We start from the raw sequence: 24,714 nt of genomic DNA, 5'->3' as shown, positions 1-24,714 counted from the left end.
AGTAAAATTCAAAAGAAAAAAAATAAAGATGTCTTAATTGATACAGATCGTTAATTCATTAAAATTGAACTCACAGCTAACAGCGCTATAACTCGTGCCTGAATGCAGCCTATATAACACACAAATTTTCTCCATAAGGTGCATCACAGCCTTCTCACACTTGGGAACACTAGAGAGCACTTCAGCACTAAACTTGTGGACATTTTAAGCAATGAAGTCATCAAGAAAGAGCACAAAGATTAGACTGTGGCACTAAATAGACCATGAGAAGAACAGACACTTGTTTACAGAGAGAGGGGAACTGAAACAAGAAGGCAGAGCATTGCCTTGTTCAACCCCAGCTGGGAACCTGTGCAGTGGGCACTATTCTGTGCATGTCTGTGAGTGACCGCACAAGCACCTCGAGTATTGATTTGGGGTTACAAACACAGTTTAGAGACTAGGGTGAATTTTGTGAATATAAAATCAGTGAGGTCAATAGAAAGATAGATAGATATCAATAGATAGACAGATAGACACGTAGATAGGTGGATTGATTAATCAATCTTGCATCTTTGTGGACCTCCTATAAAAGAAAATTATTTTCTGGTCAGAATTGAAAGATATTCCAAACTGCTGGGCCTGACTTTCCATTCAGCCATCAGGAATGTGAGCTCAGCTTAACCAGGTCATATGGAGTTTGGTTTGAGTTTAAGTCTCCAGCTCATCTTGCCAGTTTCTTTCCTTCTACTTTTCACCACAGGCAGATTCTCTCCTTGCCTTTAAACTAATTGAAACGTTCTTTCCTTAGTAAGTTACTGTATATCCAAATCCACATGTGCTCTGTTTTTCACCCACATATTAATTCTTTTCCCCACCACAGATGGATTTGTATATATGACCCAACTTGGGTGTGCAGACTGAAGGCTGGCGACAGCCATTTGCTTTTTGCTTGCAACTCAATTGTTTTTTGTTTTTTATTTTTAACAAAACAACCTCAAAATTTATTTAGCAATTGGTAAAACTTCAGGGAAAAATAGATCAATATTTGTAGTTGGAGATTTTAATATACTTCTCTCAAAATTGATAGTTAAAGCAAGTAACACACAAGTAGATATATCAAAGACCTAACCATATAATTAATACATTTGAGCTATTAGAAATATTTTTTAAATCCTGAACTAAATAGGATGCACATTCTTGTACACCTGAATTGAACACAATATTGTAAATCAACTTCAAAAAAACAGTATGCACATTCTCTTTGAGTATAACTGGAACAGCAACTCAGTTATTTACAGCAGAATATGAAAAACATGGTAACATGACATATTCTAAAATCCTTCTTTACCTTTTTTGATTCTTTACTAAAAAAAAATGGAAAAAAAGATGTTAGAATAATGCCATTCTTTTTTAAAAAAAGGGATCCATTTGGTTTGGAACACTAAATGAAGCTCTCCCTGAATGAGAATTGTAATTATGAAAAAGCCAAAGGAGAAACTTATCTGTAAATCCTTTTTTAATAGATTCTGATATGCTCGGTAAGACATTTATGAAGTGGTGTTCATGTTGGAGATACTGAGATATGCCTTCTTCTCGGAGCTATCTGTGGCTAGGGGTTGTTGCCATTTTAAAAGACCACCCTTAAAATTGTTTTCTCTTCTTCCATCTCCTTTAGCAACCCAGTTTCCATCAGAAACAGATGTCTTCCATTAGGGCAGACTGTTGGCTACTGGAAGCCCTTCCTCCCCTTCTCTTCCTTGTACCCTCCCACACGTCTTTAAACCACTTCAAATGTCACCTCTTCTGTGAAGTCCTCCTGAACTCTTCCGGCCAAAGTTGCTTGCACCTATCTCTGTGTCCCTCAGACCTCTGGCTGTATCTTCACGAGAGCCCTGACATCCGTGCCTGCAATTTCTGTGTCACTGTCACCTTTCCCGGTGTGCCCCTCAAAGGCTGGACTTGTCATGTTCATCTTTGTACCTTCGGTGCTTAATGTGTTGCCTGACATAAAGTTTATTATTGAAAATCACCATCAACACCCCAACACTCCTGACATGGCTCTGGAACCATGAGGTGGGGAAACCTCATGCTTTTCAGCAACATAGGATTTGTTAAATCTTCCTACCTCCTTTTGCGGAATGGCTGTACTGATAGATATTTTTGGCATGGCTGGACTTATGCTAAGAAAAACATGAGATGATTTGGGGCCTGGTGTTTTTATTAGCTGTATAACTTTGAGCATCTTATTTAACCACTTTGAGCCTCAGTTTCTTCATCTATAAATTAGAGCTAGCAATTCAGTGGCAGATATTTTTGCTTGCCTATCAATAGTCATATCTCATCCTATCACCTTCTTTCTTATTGGTAAAATCTCCATCCTGCCACAATGTGAAAATGACAGCTATTCAATTCCTCAGCCTCCTTTGTAACTAGGGGACGGGTATATGAGTTTATCCTGGGCATTTGGACTTGCGGTGAAGTTTTCTGGGGTGAGAGATTGATGGAAAAGGTTTTTCTCCCAAATGAGAAGAGAGACATGGAAGGACACATGCCTTTTCTTTGATCAGACGTTGCTGTGTCTACACCATGTGCTGCCTGGATCTGTGGCAGCCATCTTACAAGCATGAGGGGACATACTTATGGGGCCAAGTCAATATACTGGGGAGGTGGAGAGAAAAGAGCCTTGCCACCAAGGGTTTTCAATGACACTTTGGAATTTTTGAAGGAACTTGGACCCATCAAGTCTTTCAGACTTCTTAAATGAGATAATAAATATTCTTATTATTGAAGCTGCCTTTAGTGTGATATGCTATTAACAAACTCAGCTGACACAAATTCTTCAAGACTTTGTTATGAGGAATAATGAAATAATACCTATAAAGGACCTGGCATAGAGCAAATGGTTTTAAAAAATGGTAGCAATCAATTGTTATTACAAGTATTATTCTTAATAAGATGTGATTATACTAGAAATGTCAATGAGTTAAAAAATAAGCCATTTAGTAGAGGCCTATTGTTTTATTATATTATTGTTGTCAATGCCAGCCATACTATTTGGCACATAGTAAATGTTTAATGGTTTTTTTTTTACATTATAGAATATGTGCTGCATATGAAAGAATATGTATAAACATATTTAAGTAATGAAACAGAACACTGGGAATACCATTGAAAGCACCGGTGTGCCCCTCCCTTGTGCTTCTCTCTTTCTCTGAATACCTCCCCTGCAGAGAAATCAATATCAGGTTTTAAAAGTCATTTTTAAACAGTGGGAGTCCCTTTGAAACATGTAAAGTTTTACTTACTGGTGATGTATGACTCCTGGTCCTATTCTACTGGAAGACTTTTGGTCCCTCCTATTCTGTTGTCTGTTCAGAGTTTGAGATATTAACCTTTAAAATAAAATTTTAAAGATTCTATTGACTGATGAGTTTATAGTCACTCTTCTTAGAAATTCCAAATGACCGAGTCCAGTTCATTAGAGACCTGCTTTTCTGTTGGATTTAGCTGGTCTGTCTGTGCAACGTGCAAAGTTTCTCCATCTCAGCCCCTGCTCAGGCCTCTCTGAACCGCACCCACCCTGAAGATTTATAGCTCTTTCTGAGACACCTTCTAGCAGCAGCCTAAGTTGTTCCACTGCCTAAAATTTCCCCTTGAAACAATGAGTGTGTGCCTTTCCAGAGGCTTCCTTTACTGCTTGGAAAGTGGAATTGGTGAGTAAGACACTAGCAGGGCAAACAAAAAGAGTATTGGCTGTTTGAGTTGTTGATAAGTGTGAGAGATTTTCTTTGGATACATATTGCCAGAGGAAGTTCCACCCTCAGAGAACAGAAAGGTGGCAGTCCCATGGAAAGCCCTCCCAGCTGAGCAGAAGCGGGTGGTGGTGTGGTGGTCACAGTGTGCTCAGAAGCTCCTTCCTGTGTTTGAATCCTGGCACTGCCACCAGGCAGTCATGGACCTTGGGCAAGTCACTTAACTCTCCATGGCTCAGTTCATAAAACAGGTTAATGGGTCCGCCTCATACAGTGGTTGTGAAGATTCAGTGAGTTAAAAACAAAGCATTCAGAACAATGCCTGGCACAGGGAAATGCTAAGTAAATCTTAGCTAATATTGTTTCGGTGTCGAAAATCCTAAATGTAAATGCAGACGTATCTAAATTATCACCAAAACTAAAATAAGCTGTCTCAGAAGCCATATATTCCCTTAATTTTTCTGAGTTAACTTATTTTGTGAACTGATAAAGGTTTGGAAGTTCTAGAGATGTCCAAAACCCCAATCCCCACTCAGGAAGCAAACATGGGCCACTGTTTCAGTAACCTGCGGAAAGGTTTAGCTAGAAGTGAAATGTGCTCAACATTTTACCGAGAAAGCCTATTTCTCTTTTTAAAAATGTCACATGATTAAGTCAAAAGACCATATAACTTAAGGTTTTCTTAGTGACTTGAATCCTCATGATCTATCAATAGCTAGATCTTTTTCTCTTTGCAATTATTTCCCAGTCTTTCTCAATATTTTCCTGTATCTGAAGCAAAAATATTCTACAGTTATAACATTTTCAATCCCACAAAAAGTCGCCGTTATTGAAGTAGACAAGGCAGTAATGGTCCAATAAAATAAAGTCATCCAGTAATCTATAAATTCCAAGATAATTCTACAGTTAATAAATTTTACTCTTTAAAAATTATGCTACCCCCAGACAAGGATATGCTCTTCTAGCCTGAAAATACTAGCACAAAAATATATGCAAAATGCTTGCACAGTAAGTAGGCATCAAATGCTGTTAGTTTATCATGTTCAAAAGCTAAGATTCGATATTTTATTTTAAATAGAACATTGAGAGAGCAAGCTGCCTGAGAACCCTTTTTGTGGAACGAAGTAGAGAATATATAAACAAAAACACTGTTAATGTCTCCTTAGGCAGATAATCCTCCAATTTTGAGCTGATTTTTAAAATCGCATTCCAAAAAGTCATATTCCTCAATTCTTTCTTCTATCCTCTGATCATGCCTCAATTTTCTTTATATCAGCTTGGAGTTAACTGAACATATTTTTCTTCCCATTGAAAAACAAAGCTCTATTATAATTTAAACAGATTTACATATTCTAAATGATCATTTAATCCAATGTAAAGGGAATAACTTCCCATCCTTTCCTTATGATTTTTGATTTAGTTTGCATGATTTCAGGACAGTTTCTGTGGGCACGTGGGAGAGTAATAAACCATGCCTAGTAAAACAATACTGCTTAGGCGAAACAGTTAAAAAGAATAAGTCCCAGTAATAAAATTTAAGAAGCAGCTGATGAAAACAGATGCATCCTTTGTTTGGAATGAACCTCAAATTTTGTAACATGGCAAAAGTTAAGGATCTACTGGACTTAGTTCAACTCCGTGCATTAGGCACAGAATGCTAAAGTAAACCCCGCCCTTGTAAAAAAAAACAAAAAAACAAAAAAATACAAGGTATAATTTTTGTACTTATAAAGCAGTTATGGCTTTTATTTAAATGTTGAACTTACTATGTCTTCCTCAAAGAGAGGTTTCAATGAAGTTGACTTAGGATTTAAAGTAGAAATCAGAGAATGTGGAAGGTAGCTTACTTTTATGTCTTGCTATTTGAGACAATAATGTAACCAAATAAATTATGTTTTTAGTATGATTGATTTTTTTAAAGGCCAGAAAACTGAACACGGTCTGCTGTCAAATAAGTGTTTCCAATTTAAGACTATTTTTCCCTAAATAGCATTTGGTGTGGCCACATTTATGTCTGAAAACCCAAATCTCTCTTCATTTGTGCTGAGAGTTTATTTCCCAGCATCTTTTCTTTGCATTGACCCCCAAATACTTACAGACCTTAAAGCTTGTAGAAATCTATCTAATTTGAGCTTTGAACATAGTGTTATTTTGTGGGTTGATAAAGGATTTAGAGGTTCTACAGTTCGGATTTACTCTTTAAAAACTGGGGGCTTGGGAACTTAGCCTTTTAAAGGTAAATCTTTTGTGTGGGCTCAAGCGACTCAGAATGAATTATACGGAGCCAGAATTTCTTCTCCCACCACACCACGGTCCCCTCATGTAAATGACCTCTCATTGATTATCCCCAACAATGGTTCCACTATTTCTTTTGCTTCAATTAAGGAAACGTTTTGAAAGACCATTGGGGATTTTAGCATTGAAACATTTCTAGAGAACTCAAAGAAGCAGCCCATCTTTAACTACACAATATCTGTTTTGCAAATGTGGTATAATCACAGAATGATAGAAAAAAGTAACCACAGGTCTTCTGGCCCAATCATGGAAACCATGTTGAAGAAAGTTGCTTATTACAGGTCCAAAAAGAAAGAAAAGAAATAGGAAGAAAGAAAAATGAAAGGAAGAAAGAAAGAGAAATTGTGTTTGAACCTTTTGCCAGGAAAAAAAGAAAAAGTGCTTTGTGGTCATTAGAAAAGGAACAATATGGTAAGATTTAACTCAGTTGAACTATACATCAGCTACAATTGAACTTTCCATACTTTACTCATTATATTACATAATTTACTCATTATACAATTAAATACAAGATGCCTATATTTCTTTATACCTACTTACTGTCAAAAAAATATCACCAGGATGTTTTATTCATGGTAGCTGAGACGTAACTCCCAAAATACAAGTTAGACAGAAATACTTGGATAAATATTATTTCATTACTTATAGGGGAGAATGAAATGGAAAAATGCAGTCTGCAAATGTGACCCTGCCTGAGATTGTTGATTTCCTTAGCTAGGATAGTTTAAGTTTTTTTGCTACTTGCCCCCTATCCCGCCAATGCTCCCCTTTCTCGTTCCTGGATTTTGCCTTGGGTTAATTATTTCTGGTCTCATAGCAACTATGTTTTCATTGTGAACTGCCTGAACTGCTTGCTGGAAGTCAGCAGGGCATAAATAAATAAGTAAATCAAAATATGCAAACAAACTGCAGTTAATAGGATGGGGGTTTGAAGGTATGTCTGTCTGGCCAGGATGTGCTCAGAAGAGAAGGTCTGAAATGTAGTAGCTTGGAGGAAAAAATTACTTTCCAAATTGCTTTCCACTCACTTGTGAGCTCACCTTTATGTAAAGAGTGGAAATAAAGCAGAACAGCATTTTAGGATTTTTAGATAAGGTTGTGTTGAGATCTTGAATGGACTCATGTTTTGTCTTAGTCTATTTGGGCTTCTGTAACAAAATATCACACACTGGGTGGCTTGTAAACAACAAATATTTATTTCTCACAGTTTTGGAGACTGCAAAGTCCAAGATCATGGTGTTGGCAGATTTGGTTTTTGGTTCCATGGAAGAAGGGGGCAAAGGAGCTCTCTGGAAACTCTTTAATAAGGGCACTAATCCTGTACATGAGGGCTCCACCCTCAAGACATAATCACCGCCCAAAGGCTCCACCTCCTAATACCATCACCTTAAGGTTAGGCTTCAACATAGGAATTGTGGGGATGGCCATGCACATTTAGACCATAGCATGATTTAATCTTGCCATTCCTCAGCAGAATAATAGAAGAGTCACCTCACTGTATCCATTGCTTCCATTTTATCTACTGTATGGGATACTAAAATCTATGCATTTAGCCTTTAAGGTAATTCTCACTTTCTAAAGTGGAGAAAGGTAGAATATTTCCTTCAGGAAATCTTTGTAACTTCCCGTTTCCTCCCACTACCCTCCTTCCCTGACAATCAGTTTGTACTTACCAATCATGAAGGAGAAAGAGTTGGTCACCAAATAATGCTTTAGGAATGTGGAACTATCATAGAGAAGGTGGGCTCTAGGAAGTGTTTTGAAGGAGGAAAGGGACATTTGATTGAGATAGGGACCACCGTCACAGAGAATGCTATGTACAGCTGAAGGAAGTTTGTCTTCAAAGAAGAAGGCAGTAGAAGGAAGAGCCAGAGAAAATGTAGACATCAATAGGAGCTTAGTATAATCCAGGGATTTCTAAAATCAACCATACTAAGTAAATAAAGATTTCAGTAATGGGAGATAGTTAGGAAAGTGTTTGTCTTCCACTTCTCTGGGTGAATTGCCAGATATTTGAAACTCTATGGGATCTACATAGTGCTGAAGTTGGGAAATCTACAGTTCTGAAAACATTTTCCAGACATCTTAAATTTACTAATCTTAAATAGCAACTATTTCTTTATCTACTCTAGATTTATTTATTACTTAACAAGGAATAAACTGATGTTAAGATACCCTTCTCAGTGTAATTTCTTTTGTGTTATATACATGTGGATAACAAGACTCACGCTGGTTAATGCTAAGAACTATAACGTGAACATTTCAGCGTGACTGATCAGCCAACTGTCAGATACATCTTTTCTTAGGGGCTGTGAACCAACACCAAGTTCCCCATTCCTATTCACTACAAAATAAAATCAGGCTTACAGTTTTTGATAAATAAGGCAGAGAGCTGAAATGTAAATATCAGCTCAAATAGTATAGTTATGGCTATGCAACAAAATTCATCTACTTTCAAGTACTCTCCTCATATTTTTTGAGAGTACAGTTATTAAAAAAAACCTTTACATCATGGTGATACCATCTATGTGTCAAATCCTGCTGGGGGTTTTGGGGATGCTTCCAGATCCTGGTCAAAAGATGATGAATTGAGTAACAAGGAAAAAAAAAAAAGTTAAGCAATAGGAAAATCTTGTATATATCCCCTATGTTATTTAAAACTGTTAATCAGGAACACTCTCCCCCCATCCTCCCCTCATTGCCACCTCATTTTCCATAGGAGTGGGGATGGGGTGAGGAATTCTAGGAATGTTATACAGGAAGTGTCAAAGCCCACTGAAGGATCATTTCTAAGTGAAGAAAAACCGAAGCCCCTTCCAACAACACAAGAGCTGAATTTTATTTAACTTTACACTCTCTACAGTGCCTTGCACACATCAGATGTGTGATAAATGCTCAGAAACTGTATCATAAATAATGTTTGATGCTCCCTGGGTTTCTGTTTACCCTAACATTGCCAAAGATGATCATTTTTAAAGGTTATTGATTTATTTACATTGAAACAAATGGGCCTCACAAAGAAACCTGCAGGGGTATGGCTGTGTCTATAAACATACATGAATCATGCATGCATATACGTATGTGGGCATGCCCAGACCCCCGGGGGGATCCTATAGCAGATAAGCCCTGTGGGGCCTGGATCCTTGAGACCAGTGCCTCTTACACTTTCACGTGCACACACATCACCTGGGGATCTTGTTAACTTGTAGATTCTGATTCAAGTTCCCAGTGGTGCCCAAAGCTGGGGACCACACTTTGGTCACCACACAGAAAGGAGACCAACAGAACCTGAAAACCAGTAGCCACCACCCACAACTGGAACCCAATGTCTTTGATGCTCCTGGTCTTCCTCACAACCTGCCACGTCATCAGCTGCCGTCTACTAGTACAAGACCTGTACTAGTGTCCAGTCAAGTTCCAGTCTCTACGTAACAGCTGGTCAGCAAGTATTTGTGGCCCACATGCTAGGAGCCACAAATACAGTCGCAGTGCAGGGTAACAAGGAAATGTAACGTATAGTGTGCCCTCTTTCAGAGGGCTTAGAGTGGGTTGGGAGTGTGTGGATTCATACACCAAGTGAACAGAAGGCAAATGCAACCAGAAGAAAGTCAGGTGCAGACTCCACGTTACAGCTGTACACTCTCACATGCTCAGAGCAGGGAAGATGGTGATGGCCTGGGAGGGTATGGAAATGACTTTTTCTTGGATTGGGCTCCCCAGAAACAGACCCTGAGATGATTTATGTGCAAATCATCTATTTGGAAACTGCAGCGATGAGTACAGGAGTAGAAGAGTGAGGCAGAGAAGGGAAATAGCTCGGAAGGGATGCCAGGAGATTCTGGGGAAAGGGTTACCTCATTTGAGGAGTGACACAGTTGGGGTATAAATACCCCCATCATTGGTTGAAGGCTGCTAGTGGGGCTGGGGGTGATATCCATCACACATCTATCCTGCCATGCATGTCAGCGGGGTGGCTTGTAAAGTTGGGGAAAACCACAGACTCAGAAATGCAGATGCTAGCAGTTGAAGGGAAGCAGGAGAGAGATAGGCCCCTGGAGCAAATGGTTTGAGTTCGTTCCCTGTGGACAGACACTCCGAGAAGGGAATAACAGGACAATTGAGAGAGGAGGCTGGGCCCTGCCCAGATAGAAGATAAGAGACCACATATTCCTCATTCTCAAAGTCAGGAGACCTCCCCAGCTACACATGCAGAGAAAGGCTCCTTGGAGGTCAAAAGCTAGTGGGAAGCAGCCGCATAGCACAGGGAGATCAGCTCGGTGGTTTGTGACCACCTAGAGGGGTGGGATGGGGAGGGTGGGAGGGAGGGAGACGTAAGAGGGAAGAGATATTGGAACATATGTATATGTATAACTGATTCATTTTGTTACAAAGCAGAAACTAACACACCATTGTAAAGCAATTATACTCCGATAAAGTTGTTAAAAAATAATAATAATAAAATAAAATACAAAAAAAGTAATGATCTTGCAAATTTGCGAAACAAAAAGAATTTTTAAAAATAAAAAATATTATAATTGAAATTAAAAAAAAAAAAAAAGGGGAGTGATACCAAGTGGCCAAACCTACACATAGGCCTCTTCGGTGGACTCCACCTTGGCTAAGAGATGTGTGCGCACACATGGGAAAATCCTGAGCTATATCAAATACGGACTCTGAACCAGGTATGGACTCTGAACCAGGCAGATCAAAATGATTGGCCAAAGGAAACCCGGAAGAAATGCCCCATAAAAGTGATTCAAACTGCCACGAGGGCGTGACTCTCTGAGCCTGCCCGTGTGTCTATCCACACGTACTGTACTCGTTTTTCTCCTAATAAATACTTTACTTGTTTCACTACTTTCCATCTCTGTGGGAATTCTTTTTCTGCAAAGCCATAGGGCCAGGGCCTTGTCACTGACCACTGGTCCAGTGGCTAGGATTCGGTGCTCTCACGGCTGCAACCAGACCTCAATCACTGGCCAGGAACCAAAACCCTGCTTCAGGCTGCTGCAGGCCGAGGCCACCAGAGATCAGAAGAGCTGGCTTATGCTGAAGTGATTTAAGCCTAAGGGCTATGGGCAGAGCAAGGTCTGTGCTATAGCCTTAAAAGAGCAGCAGGATTTGAGCTGGAAGTAGCAACTGCTTTATCCCCTCAACCCACTTGCTGCCAATGCCAAGTTGCCCTTTCTGATGAATCCAGGATTCATTTACATCTTAAGCTCAAGCCTAGAAGGGCAGTTGCTAAGTGGAAACTTTATGCTTTTGGTGGGGCAGGCACAGGCCTGCTTTCTCACAGACACTGGTATAAGAAAGGCAGAAGTCCCCTCTGAAAAGAGGAGGTGAGATCTGCGGGGACCAGGCTAACTATCCTTGGGGTTCAATCCTGAGGGGAGACTGGTCAAGCAGAGGCCCCTTTCTAGGCCTTGCCAAGCTCTCCCCTCACAGAGGCACTGACAGCCCCTTGTGGGTTTGGTCGGTTGGCCTAAATTACAGTTGATAATTACAAGACATTGTTGAAAATTGCTGCAACATGTAACTTTTGTAACCATTACTATCCTACATTTGCAACTATTTGTGGGGACTGTTTGTCCTTTTACCAGGCTCTTTAGTTTCTGGGGAACTCTGAGGTACACAGTATTCATTTGCTTGTCTACACAATAAAGGGAAACAAAATACTGTTCCCAGGTGACCTGGACACCAGTGATAAGTTAAGTTTGGAGAGAGAAGGTAGAAAACAAGAACTGCCTGCTAACCAATGAGGAGTTTCCATCATCTGGAACCAGTCTACCATCCAGCCTCATCCCTCTCCCCTCCCTCCATTATCCAGGCACTTGAAACTCTTCATGGCTTCCAGAAGGCTTTCCCCCAGCTGCTTGCCATTGCACCTGCTGTGTCCTCCCATGAATACTTTCCTCCTCCTCCCCTGACATAATCCTATCATACGACAAGCCTCACTTAGAACACACTTCCAAACTCAGCCACACAAGGTGAGTTCTTTCCTTCTTGATCCAGTTCAGAAATCAGTAGTTAACAGGCACCAAGTTAAACTCTAGTCATCTGTTTGTACATCTCTCTTGCCCCCCATTCACTGTGAGCCCCTCTAGGGCAGGGACCATGTCTTTCTCCTCTCTGTGTTCCCTTCACCACCAGCACTGGGGTCTGCACTCAGAAAGAATCAGCGACTCAACCCTATATCATTGAGGGAGGCTATGGAAAATCAGCTCTGTTATGTGAAAGCATATCTTGTATATACTTAAAGGATTTTTTTGTTTTCTTTACACTCTGCGAGAGACTTATTAATATCATTTCAATTAGCATGTACCCTTTTTACAATATAAAAAACAATAAAGCTATTTGCATTTTGGAAGAAAGAATCTTCCCCGATGATGACAATTCTGTAGTATTAAGTAGCTGCCGGCTGGCACCAACCAAGGCTTCCCCAAAGACATTGAACCTACCAAAGTTTTAACTAAATTCCCCACCCTTGGGGAAATTGTGGTTTTTAAGTCACAGGTCCTTCATCTTGTGGAATGGCCCCTAGGGCCTTTAGTCTTGATTTCCAAGTTAAAGATGCGTAGCATCCATCCAGCTCCTATTTCGCAGGATGTTTTTCCACACAGTCAGGATGAGGACAGTAATGTGGTTCTCAGTTGCCTTTGTCATTCTTTTCCTTTTCCTCCTGAAAGTGTTTTTGTGGAAGGCCTGCCGGATGTCACAGAAACGCGACCTGGGCAAGATGTGTGTCACTTCTCTACTTGAAAAGTGTCCAAGACTCTGAGCCCAGAGAGGATGTAATAAACACACCCTGGTGCTTGGCCAGCATATTCCAGCCAGTTAGGAAAACAAGGCAGAGGGCACAGGATTTCACACCCGCCCTGGCAGTGGCCGCACTCAGAGGGCATGCCATTTGATTCTTCACAGGTGCAAACTGTTGGTCTCCAGCTAAGGAAAACAACTGGCCGTAACATCCTTCCACGTACTATGAGATCATGTGTAAAGAGCAGTTTAGGGCATCTCTGTTTCCGCCACATAGGTTGGCTGCCTTGTGGGTCTGGCATAGGGCGGGGGAAACACAGCTATGGAGGGTGTGCTCTGTAGTAGTGTGTGCCTTCTAATGAGATGAGGTCCTGGTGAGGATGGAACTCTTAAACTAAAATTGCTTCAGTTCGTTTATTTGAGACTTAGGTAGATGGACAGAACACATGAATGCAGTTTGTCCTCTCAAAAAAGTCAAAGCCATTCCTAAAGAAGTCTCTTTTGCATGTGGACCCACATTAGGAAAGAGGGTTGTAATAACGGCAATACCCAACCAAGGGGGCTGAGACCACCTGCACGGCTCAGAGAGTCTCATGAGTGAAGAAAATAATGAAAAAAATAAAGCCTCTGGAATTGAAGCATTCTACTTCAGTTCTTCATGGGCAAGAAAAGGCAATCTGGCCTGGATCTAATTTAAACCACTTCAGATTTAGTTAATGAGAATTTTTTTAAAAATTGCTGCAAACTTATTTGAGCTGTTTTTATAGGTGGGGAGCTGGGGACCACCTGCCCTTTATGGAAAGCAATGCACTTCCAGTGCCCCCAAGAAAACTAGGCTTATTTTAAATTATAAAAATTTTTACAAAATGTGGCTTTATTATTGTTTTTGTTACTTTTATTCCCCTCAGGAATGGTGGTCTACAATATAAATATAATGCAGATATACATTCCACTCTGAGAAAAAGAATTTATATATACCAGTTATTTCCTAACAAGGAAAGAAGATACAGCCAGTCCTGCTTTATACCTTTGATGGTACATGCAGTACCTCATTCCTTTTATTTCTGTCCTTATTTTGACTTGTCCCCCACATACACATCCACTCAGTCTCTTTCCCCGAGGCATACCATTTACCTGTTCCTGTCTTCCCTGATTTCAGTCTGCTTGGCTTAAGTTTCAGTCTATATCCAAATAAATGCAATGAGAAAGCCTTGGGCACCACTGAGGAAGTAATAAATTGCTGATGTTTATCGAATGTTTGCCATTTGCAAGAAACTGTTCTCCGTGGTTTAACTCATTAAATTCTCACAACAAAACTACGAGGTAAATAATGCTGCTATTCCTATTTTACAGATGAGGAAACTGAATCTAGAGAGGTGATGTAACTTGCTCAAGGCCACACAGTGGGTGAGGATTCAAACCAAGGCGGTCTGACTCTTAAGACCACCCTCTTAGCCACCATGTTACACTGTATGGATGTCCCCATGGGCAGCAAGATCATTCATGCAATGCGTTCTTACACAGACATATCCTAGGTGGTGATCACTGCTCAGTCTACAGTGGTGAATGTTCCTCCTGGGAGCTGTACTTCAACCGGTTTGCTGCCTGCTGAGCTCTCATATATAAAAACCTCTTTTCTTTCTTTCTTTCTTTTTTTTTTAAGATTTTTTTTTGATGTGGACCATTTTAAAAGTCTTTATTGAATTTGTTACAAAATTGCTTCTGTTTTATGTTTTGTTTTTTTGGCCACGAGGCGTAGTGGGATCTTAGCTCCCCGACCAGGGATCAAACCCACACCCCCTGCGTTTGAAGGCAAGGTCTTAACCACTGGACCACCAGGGAAGTCACTGAAAACCTCTTTTCATGATCCACTCAACATCATTTTGCTCTGATGTCACATACCAAGAGCCAGGATCTTTGGGAATCACAGATAGACATGGCTCATCGTATGCTTTCTGGTTAATAACGTCAGGTCCGCTATCCAATTTATTCTCATCCTTCACCTGTTAGGTATTAGAGATAAACTGTGTAGGCTCTGAAGAGTCAACAACACTTTCCATCTTAATATTTTCTTCTCCTTTCTCTTAAGTTATAGTTATGTCACCTAGAAGAATTAGACAGAGACTTGACTGAAGGAAAGTGGCTAGTGAGAATCCAACCTTCAAATTCTTAGTTAACAGTACTCTAGAGTACTCATGAATTCTTTTGGTCACAGGCGAATTCAGATGGATAAGGTATGATTCCTTCCTATGACAGCTCAGAAACTTATGGAGAAGACATAGACATGGACAGGCAAATTATGACATGGCACAGTCGGTATGACCTTTGAGGTACAGCCAGAGTGAGGTGGGAGCATAGAGGGGGTGACTAACTGCCTAAGGGAACTGGAAGAGCTTACACAGGAGGTGACATTTGATCTGGGTCAGGAAAGATAAGTAAGAGCAGGGGATGGAAACTATCCAGGCAGAAGAATAGGCTGTGAGGATCACAACGTACGTCAGAGCAAGGTGTGCTCAGGGAAGGATGTAAAATGCTAACAGACAGAACATAGCGGGGCTGGAACAGCCTGGACAGATAAAGAGTTAAAGCTAGAGAGGGAGGGTAGGGCCAAGCCAAGATGATGGCATCCTATAGGCAGTGGAGGAGCCAACAGAAGACTTTGTGCAATGAAGTAGGATCACACTTGCATTTTTAGGAAAAAAACTGGTAATTCTACAAGACATGCATTAGAGTGGGAAGAAACACGTTCCTCTCTCAGTAACACTCTCCAACTGGGTAGGATTTTATTATATTGCTGTTGTTTTTATTATTACTATTATTAGTTGAAATGTATCAAGCACTTACCTGATGAAATGTATCAAGCACTTACTTAGTAGCTTCTGAGGGTCCATCCTCAGACCTACATCCAGAGAATTCATATAAAGCCTTGGCACTGTGCCAAGGGCTTTATATGAATTCTCTGGATGTAGGTCTGAGGATGGACCCTCAGAAGCTACTAAGTCATTTCTGCTGTTGTCTGGAGGTCTCCACTATATAGTCTCCTCATTTGAGAAAGACAGAAGGACCTGTGTATTTTTGCCATGCTGAGGACATGTCTAATAAAATAATACTCCTTATTTGTGCATCTGCTTCAACTGAACACACCACAGAAGTGGGGTGTATCCTGGCATTATGAAGAGCCAGCTGTGTCCTTTACTGGACAGGGCCAAAGAAGGTACACCTCAGAGGCAACCACTCATCAGTTACCCTAGAAGTGGGTAGATTTCTCTGCCCTTTGTTCCTTCTAGTTTCACTCTCCATCCAACATATGTACTTTGGATGCCGGAACACACCTGAAAATTGCCTGTGAGTCACCACCGTACAGCCTCCTATAGTGACACAAGCACCATGGCTATTAAGCATGGTTTCTTTCCAAATCTGGGCAAAAAAAGATCCCTGAGGTAATTTGGCAGATAGAGAAAGTAAGTATCTATAGGGTGTTACTTCTTGTTTTATAGATACACCTTTCCTCTGCTGGGTTTACGTCAGCAGATGGGAAGGCCGTGACTGCTATCAGCTGCTGAAAACAGTTTGCCCACCCAGATGGGGGCTGATTTGAAAGAAAGGCACACTTGGTGCGGTTCCCCATAGCCAGTCCTGCAGCTCCTACACTTGGCTTTATGCAGGCACAGAAGGTGGGGCAGAAGTCAATTGATAACATGTGGGATTGATTCCAGGCTGACTCTACCCCTGAGGCTACCCTGGGCCTGACAGCCGGACATTCCCTGGAGACTCCCCTCTTCCTCTCAAGGATCAAACAATGCAGTTTGCTGGAAGGCAGGCAGCAAGGGAGGGATCAACAGTAGGCTCCAATCAGTCACAGGCTGCGCATCTCAGAAGTTGAAGCAAGATACTCAAATTGCATCGGCTTTTCTGTATTTCCAAAATCTTTTAAAATCCTAGCAACAGAAATCATCTGATACTTGGAACCCCTGAATACATCTGAAAATTTTACTCTGGTGTCAAAGAGAAAAAAAATTTTAATTAAGTCAATTTTTAGATGAGGCTGGGAAATTTTTAGATGAGACTGAGAAAGAGGATACTAGGGCCTGATATCACTAGGGTCCTGTGGCTGTCTCATTAACACCCTAAACATCTCCATGTCTCATATATCCCCATGTCCCTTTATGTCACACAGACCAAGCTCTCCACACAGAAAACAGCTGGGCCTTTTTAGGGCAAAGCTCCTGCTGTTCTCTTTTTATTGCAATGTCCTCCTCCATAGGTAGCCAGGAGCCCATACTTGACTTCTGCCCTCATACCCACCTGGCAATGCACTTCAGTAACTCTCTGTTTCCTTCTGCAAAGAGGCTGGAGAGAAATAACCATACACATGTATCTTGCTTATTGGTTTTGGTCTTTAGGAATATGGCTCCACAACATTTTTAGAACATTGAACAGGTTTACTCAAATTAAGCAGTTAATAGCTGCTTAGACTACTAATTCTTGGGACATCTGAATTTTAGCATTCTTAAAACTAAAAGAAGGACTTTCAAAGGCTGATATCTTAGGCATTATTTCTGAGTAAAGGCTCCTGACTAACACTTATAGGTAATTGTGTCAGTCTGATCTTAAATGAAATGGAATAATGGAATTCAAGAATATCAGAGCCAGAAGGGCGGTAATCCAGTGCAAAGACATTATTTATCTTTGAGGAGAGAAAAGAGACCCAGAGAAACGAATGACTTGATGAACTGCAACAGAGACATTCTTTGTCCCCTGTCATTTCTTTCTGTCCTCTTTTGATTAGCTGGGCATATGGCCACCTAAATCCAGACTAGATGTTCCAGCCTCCCTTGCAGCTAGGTATGGTCATCTGCAGCTTTGTTTTATTTAGCCAATGGGCTATAAACAATAGGTTGTGTTTGACTGTCTGGAAGAGTTCTTCTCCCCTTTCCCCTTCCTACTGGCTGAAATGTTGAATTGATGGGTGGAGAGGAGTAGCCATCTTGGACCATGAGATAGAAGCCCCGTGCTCTTTGGTGTGCTCAAGGGTAGGAGAGCAACAAAGGAGAAGGGGCCTGGGTTTCTGAAACATGGAGTTCTAGACTGACTGCCTTCTAGACTTCTTTATGTGCAAGGGAAATAGATGTGTATCTTTGTTTAAACCATTGTTGTTTTGAATTTTTGTGTTACTTACTCCTGACCACATGTAAACTGCTATATCAGTAGTCTGGAAAAGTTTTAATTGATTAGCATGACTTGATGGAGGAGGGCAGGATGGGTGATGGATAAGGCCTGATTGATCCTTTGTCTAAAAGATAAAATGCTTTAAATATGTTATGTCAAGGGATCTCCAATGCTGATCCACAAAATGCTGCATCAGAATTACCCTGGCAGATGTGGGGGAGGGGTGTCCCATAAATCCAGATTCATGGGTCCCTTTCCTGGAGTTTTTCATTTAGTAGGTATTCTATGGGGCCCAAGAACTTATTTTGTTAAAAAAGTTCCTAATATAGTCCTGATATCCAGAAACATTTGGAAAGTATTTGATCTAAAATTGTTCTCTGCTGAGGAAGTGAATCAGAAGCATCAGAAAAATTTTTTTTCTCTCCCAAACATAGATGCCTCCATGGGCACATGAGAATGAGAGATAGAGATAGAGAGAGACAGAGACAGAGAGAGAGAGGTGAGAGAGACAGAGATGAGAGAATATTCTGATATTCTGAATTTTGAAATAAGTGATCCCTGAGGCTCTTTGGACCCTCCTCACCTTCTCTCTGCACTCACCTGGAGTCACATAAATGTCACCTAATAGTCCATTCTCCCTCAAGTTAGCCTTAGTTCAGATAAACCTACAGTGGCTAGTGTTTTTTGTTTGTTTTGTTTTGCTTTGTTTACAGATTACATTTTCTATGGGAGGTGTAGTCACTTTCAATGTGCATCACTACACACTAATGAATCATAAATGTATTTGTGACAAAAAGAACTACCACTTGAAGATTCCAAGGCCTTGCACATCAGAGGTTGAATTTTTTGGTCCACGCAAAAATCTGCAATGTCAGCAGATTCAGGCAAACAGCTGTTGGTTACAGTTGGCCTAAAAGCACTTGGGCATACCAGCAGGCTCTCCTGGCAGCAAAGGCGATGGGCACAGAAACTGTTACCAGAAGGCAGATCATGGCAGGCAGGAGACATTCCAAACAGCACTGAATGGAAAGGGATTATACTAAGCAGCACGTCAGTACCGAGTAATCCTTTTACAAGAGTCACTGTCACATTCATAAATACACACTGCTTGGGAGACCAGTTCTCCCACCTACTTCTGGGAAACTAGAGGAGTAAGGCCCTCAACCAGGAGGAAGCCTGGCATTCACCAGGCTCTCCACAAATCTCAGCAGAAATCAAACAAAACAGATTGCTAAACTTGGTGAATTATGAAATCTCTTTTAAGAGTTGTACAATTTTATATTTATCTAATAGGAAACTACAGTATAGGTAAGTGGGTGAAAGTAAAAGCTTTCCTCTATCGATTATATATTTGCTTTTATTTTTAAAAGATAAAAATCCTAAATCCCAATATGAAATCGTCAGACAGACATGCATGTGTGTGTATACATGCATGCACACACCCTTCAGAACTTTAATTTCTGGAAATTCTTTCTTAGTTGCCTAGTCCCCACAAGCTCTGGTGGCATCCTGTTGTCCCTTCCGAAAGATTTTATTATGCAAATATTTAGACTAGGACTTTTAAACATCCATGAACGTTTACTGCACTCTCTCAAGTAACATCATGTAGAGGGCTCAAAACATAAGAGTCCAGGCAATTACTGACAGGATAGCTATGGGTTCTCGTTAATAGGCAGTCTCTGGGACCTAACTCTGTGTTTACTGATGGTCTCCTGGTTGACCAGAATTGCAACCAGAAATGAGATGAAACTCTTTTACTGGTTGCTGTTATTACAAAGTGGTCTTGAATTTGTCATAGTGCTCTTTCCATTGTAACCCTTCGCCTTCCTCAGTGACACTCCAGCAATGAAATCCTCACTTCCTGAACCTTCCACATAACCCTGCACAATGTGCCCTTGATCCAGAGGCTGCTGTCCATGCAAAAAAAAAAAAAAAAAGAGAGAGAGAGAGAAAGAAACGAAACTCTCAGAAGTCTCAGGACAAATTTGTAGGTCACAGAGCTCCTATGGATTAAGTGCCAATGGAATTTAGGGAAATGGAGAGAAAAAAACCCATACTTACTTCATCCACATGCCCAACAGCTCCATAGATTCTCGCCATTTGTCCAATGAGGTAGGGGAATCTCTCAGCAATCTCTTTCAGCATTGGAAGAAAACTGTTCAAAGCCACTGGCTCGTAGCCTGCTATCTCTATGAGGATGCTTAGGATGACGTCGTTATGGGTCGAATCCTTCAAATGCCCGATTAGGAAAGGAATACACTTCTGAACCACCTACAGAAAGAAAGGAGAAGAAGAGGGAAGAAAGAGAAACAAAGAGGAAATTAATAAGTCAGAATCAACCTAATATTTTTTGTATTCAATCTGAACTCAACACATTCTGAGATTATTACTCTTGCTGGAACTCAAACAAATCTCCCAAGTCTGAAATTTTAAATTTACAATAAAATTTCAGAGGCTTCAGTTCCTATTGCTTCCTCTTTAAATCTGCACTCTGCTATTGAAGAGTAAAGGCTGCAAAATGCTTAAATGCTTCTATTCGTAAGTCAAGTTTTGATGTGTTATGTCCTTATCGGTAGTGTTACATTTCCTCCAAACCACCCTGAAAGCTTCAATTTTTTATTTTTATTTTATTTTTGGTGCTCATATACAATAGAGTTTTCCTAAAGACTCAAGGAAAACATTATCAAGTAGTGTTCTCAGAAACTGGTTGTGCCATCCATTATCAACTGTGCTGCATATATTGAGAAGAATTAATTTGACCACTAATTAAATCGAATGGAAAAGCATAGATGGCATTAAAAATATTTATTGAATACCTACTATGTACCCAGAACACCTAGAGATTCCTAGAAGTTAGGATACTAGCCAAAATTTTTAACATGGCCTACATACTCAGTCCCTACTTGCCTGCTCCTTAGACATCACCTCGGACATGACCACCTTGCTCTCTCAACTTTAGTAACAATGGCATTTTTTTCTCTCTCAAATTCCTCTCACCATAGGACCTGTGCATATATTATTCCCTCTCTGTAATAAGGTCTTCTCCACTACCTCATTTCATCAGTTAACTCCTAATTATCCACAGACTATCAGAGAGTTTCATTTTAAAGGACAATATAAGTATGTAAGAGATCCTTGACGATGACTTTAATCAGAGCCTTCAAACTGGAGAAATATGGTGTGGAAATATTTAATGATAAAAGTAAGGAAGCAGGAAAGAGCTCTTCCATTTTCTTCGATTTTCCATTTGGATCACAAAAGTGTAATACGATAAAAAATTATTAAAGTAAAATAATTTCTACCATATTCTCAATATCCTAATCTTTCTTAATTTTTAATGCTTTTATCAATATAAAGATGCAATAATTGGTATTAAGGAGAATGTGACTTTTTTGTGGAATAAAGTCTCTATATTAACACATAGACACATTGCATACTGATGATTTAATGAATTGTTTTGTCTGCTAAAATAAAAGAATTAGAAAGGACAACCTGTGGAAAACTGAACAAAGAAGTACAAACTATTTGTCCATCCATACTTCTACTATGCTTATTTCTTTTGTTTGTTTTTGGTTTGCTGTTTTGGTAAGGGAGACTTGAAATGTACATTCTAGTATAAAAACTGAATCTGATCCACAGCTCAATCTGCTGAACTCATCCCCTGCCCAAAACCTGCTTTTCCCACCTCTCTAGCCCCAAGTGTCTTCTTTCCCCATAAATGACACAATCATCTGACTGCTCAAGCCAGCAGTCTGGGAATCATTCTTTTTTTTTTTTTTTTTTTTTTTGCGGTATGCAGGCCTCTCACTGTTGTGGCCTCTCCCGTTGTGGAGCACAGGCTCCGGACGCGCAGGGTCAGTGGCCATGGCTCACGGGCCCAGCTGCTTTGCGGCATGTGGGATCTTCCCGGACCGGGGCACGAACCTGTGTCCCCTGCATTGGCAGGCGGATTCTCAACCACTGTGCCACCAGGGAAGCCCTAGGAATCATTCTTGACAACTGTTTTTCCCTTATCAGCAGCTTCATCCAAGCAATCACCAAGTCCTATTGATTCCACCCCCCAAGTATCCCACAGATGGGTCCACTTCCCTCCATGTCCATTCATCTATCCATTCACTCATTCACAAATATTTATGGAGTCCTTCCCATTTGCAAGGTACTATTCTAGGTGCTGGAGTTAATGTTTCTAACAGGTCTGACAGGTTCCTGCCTTCATGGAATAACTCACTGTCTAGTAAAGGAGATACTTAGTAAAACAAATAGTTACAAAATAAATACGTAATTATAAGTTTTAATAAATGTCACATAGGGAAAATACAGGGTGCTGTGAGACACAGTCCCAGGGCCCTGATTTAGGCTGGGGTTCAGGGAAGTCCTCTCAGCAGGGACATTTAAGCTGAGACACTGATCTAGTCACCCTGCACTTGGGTTATTCCAACAGCCTCCTAACTGTTCTCCCTGCCTTCAGTCTTGTCCGTCCAATCCCTTCTCGACCTTGTGGCCACAATGGTGACCCTCTCCTGCTTAAAATACTTCACTAATTTCTCATTACTCTCAAGCCAGAGGTTCACTATATCTTTTCTGAACTGACTCCTATCCATCTTCTAGACTTAGCTCCTTACCCACCTATTCTACTGTCTCCCCATCCAGATCCCATCTCATAACACACTTCCACCATGTTGGATTTTTAAAAAATGTTCTTGACCTGCTAAGTTTTCTCTTGTGTCTGGAATTTTACTCATGTGATCCATTCTGCCTGTAGTTCTTATTGCCCCCAATTTGCTGGATAACTCCTTATCATTCTTGAGGCTTCAGATTAGCTATTATTTCCTTTAAAAAATCTTCCTCAACTCCTCTTCTTTTCCCCTCTCAGTCTCATGTCCCTGCTAAAGCTCCTACCCTCATACTTTCTTCTCATTGCTGTTCTAGTGTCTGCCTTGCAGACTGACTGAAATCTCTACAAGGTCAAGAATCATTTCCATTTTGTACCTATGAATGTATACTCAGTGCCTAGCACAGAGTCTGGCCTGAAAGTAAGTCAATAAATATTTAAGGAACAAATAAAAGACAGATCTAAATGATTTTATAGGGTAGTTTTGGGATAACCCCAACTCCCACCCCACACCATAGTACTTGAATAGTTGTACATAATGTTTAAACATATATACTACCATGTGTCATATACAACATAACTAATAAGGACATAAAAGAAGATAATTTTGAGATCACTAGGATCATCCTGTGTATAAATTTAAACTTGATATTCATATCCAGTACTTGCGGAGAAAAGGACAGAGCTAGTTTCTGGTAAATGGCACATATGAATGAACAGTTCAGTAAAGGCTGCCTGTGCATTGGGGTTGACCGTATGTCCTTTGGGTGAAACTATGAGAGGTCCCCGGCACCTATGGCAGAAGTGTCAGCCAGCTGCTCCGGGTCAGGGCAGCATACTTAACCTGAGGCTTTTAGAAATGGAAAACGCTCACACATTTCCTGCCCCATTCTACAAAATTCCATTTCCTAGTCCTTATTCTTCATGTCCTATTCCTGGAACACCTGTGACACGTGCTTCCAGTCATGACAATTTTATTTAAACTCCAGCCATACATCCCAAGCCTATAAAGAAAATTTTAAAAGGAAAAGAAAGAAAAGGGGAAAGGAAGAAAGAAAAAATAAGAAAGGCAGGCAGGCAGGCTCAGGCAAATATATATACTTCTGGGCAGAGTTGAATCCATAGGAGCAAAGAAAAGAGAAGCCCTGAATAACGGGAATAATAATAAAATGTGAATAATGTGAATGAATAAAGGCAGATATTTCTTGAAGTTTATCACTCACATTTAAGGGAAGTGGTGCTTTGGGCTTTAGATATTCTTGGATAAGGAGAAATTATATTTTCCAAACACAGGGCATTTCCTTAGGTTGGTCTCTTCATGGTGCCTCATTGGAGTCGTCTCATAACTCAGAGAAAGCCTCCTTTGGCTGAGAGCAGAGTAGCCACTAAGGTAACATAGATGGCTGGCAAAGAGCAAGCTAACATGGCCTTTGTTTAGGCCACAAGCCCCACACCATGGACTCTTAAAGAGCTTCCAAACTGACCTCCTAGCCTCAAGTCTTTTCCCCTTTCTTCAGCCTCCTCACTGCCTAAAACTTCATCTGCTTATGTCAAAGATTTCCCATGGGGCTTCCCTGGTGGCGCAGTGGTTGAGAGTCCGCCTGCCGATGCAGGGGACACGAGTTCGTGCCCCGTTGCGGGAAGATCCCACATGCCACGGAGCGGCTGGGCCCGTGAGCCATGGCCGCTGAGCCTGCGTGTCTGGAGCCTGTGTGTCCGGAGTCTGTGCTCCGCAACGGGAGAGGCCACAACAGTGAGAGGCCCGCATACAGCAAAAAAAAAAAAAAGATTTCCCATGGTGCATGGCTGGAATCCCAATGCCACGGCATTCCAGGGTCTTCACTTATGGGTGTATCTGCTGCCTCTTCCTCTGTGAACCCTCTGAGCCAGCAACATGCCACTGACCACCCACAGTGGCTTGAATACGGAGAAAACTCATACTTTCAAAGCTGATCTCAAATAGCTCTACTTCTGGGAAGCCTTCCCTCCAGCCTGCTCTAACATACACAGAACCTGAAGCTAGAGAACAAGGGAGGCCCCCAGACCACAAACTGAAATATTCTATAGTCTTATACAGTGTTCTATCTTCTTACCTGACACATACACCTTTATAACAATCTGGGAGGTTTGATTTGAATTTAGAATTTT

The 24,714-nt window shown here is 40.8% G+C and overlaps 1 protein-coding gene across 7 annotated transcripts in view; it reads right to left on the bottom strand.

Annotated features, from left to right (window-relative positions):
* The window catches only part of VEPH1 (ventricular zone expressed PH domain containing 1), a 278,619-nt gene that overhangs the window by 180,677 nt on the left and 73,228 nt on the right, over positions 1-24,714 (bottom strand). For all 7 annotated transcript variants that reach the window (XM_029214795.1, XM_029214797.1, XM_029214798.1 and 4 more), the window contains exon 6: positions 20,016-20,225. In XM_029214795.1, the coding sequence (XP_029070628.1) occupies positions 20,016-20,225 (210 nt within the window). The remainder of the gene's footprint in view (positions 1-20,015; positions 20,226-24,714) is intronic.

This window comes from Monodon monoceros, unplaced genomic scaffold (genome assembly GCF_005190385.1).
Source record: "Monodon monoceros isolate NGI ecotype Baffin Bay Population unplaced genomic scaffold, NGI_Narwhal_1 Super_Scaffold_11, whole genome shotgun sequence".
NCBI classification, from domain to species: Eukaryota; Metazoa; Chordata; class Mammalia; order Artiodactyla; family Monodontidae; genus Monodon; species Monodon monoceros.
This window is presented reverse-complemented; position numbering and strand designations above follow the sequence as displayed.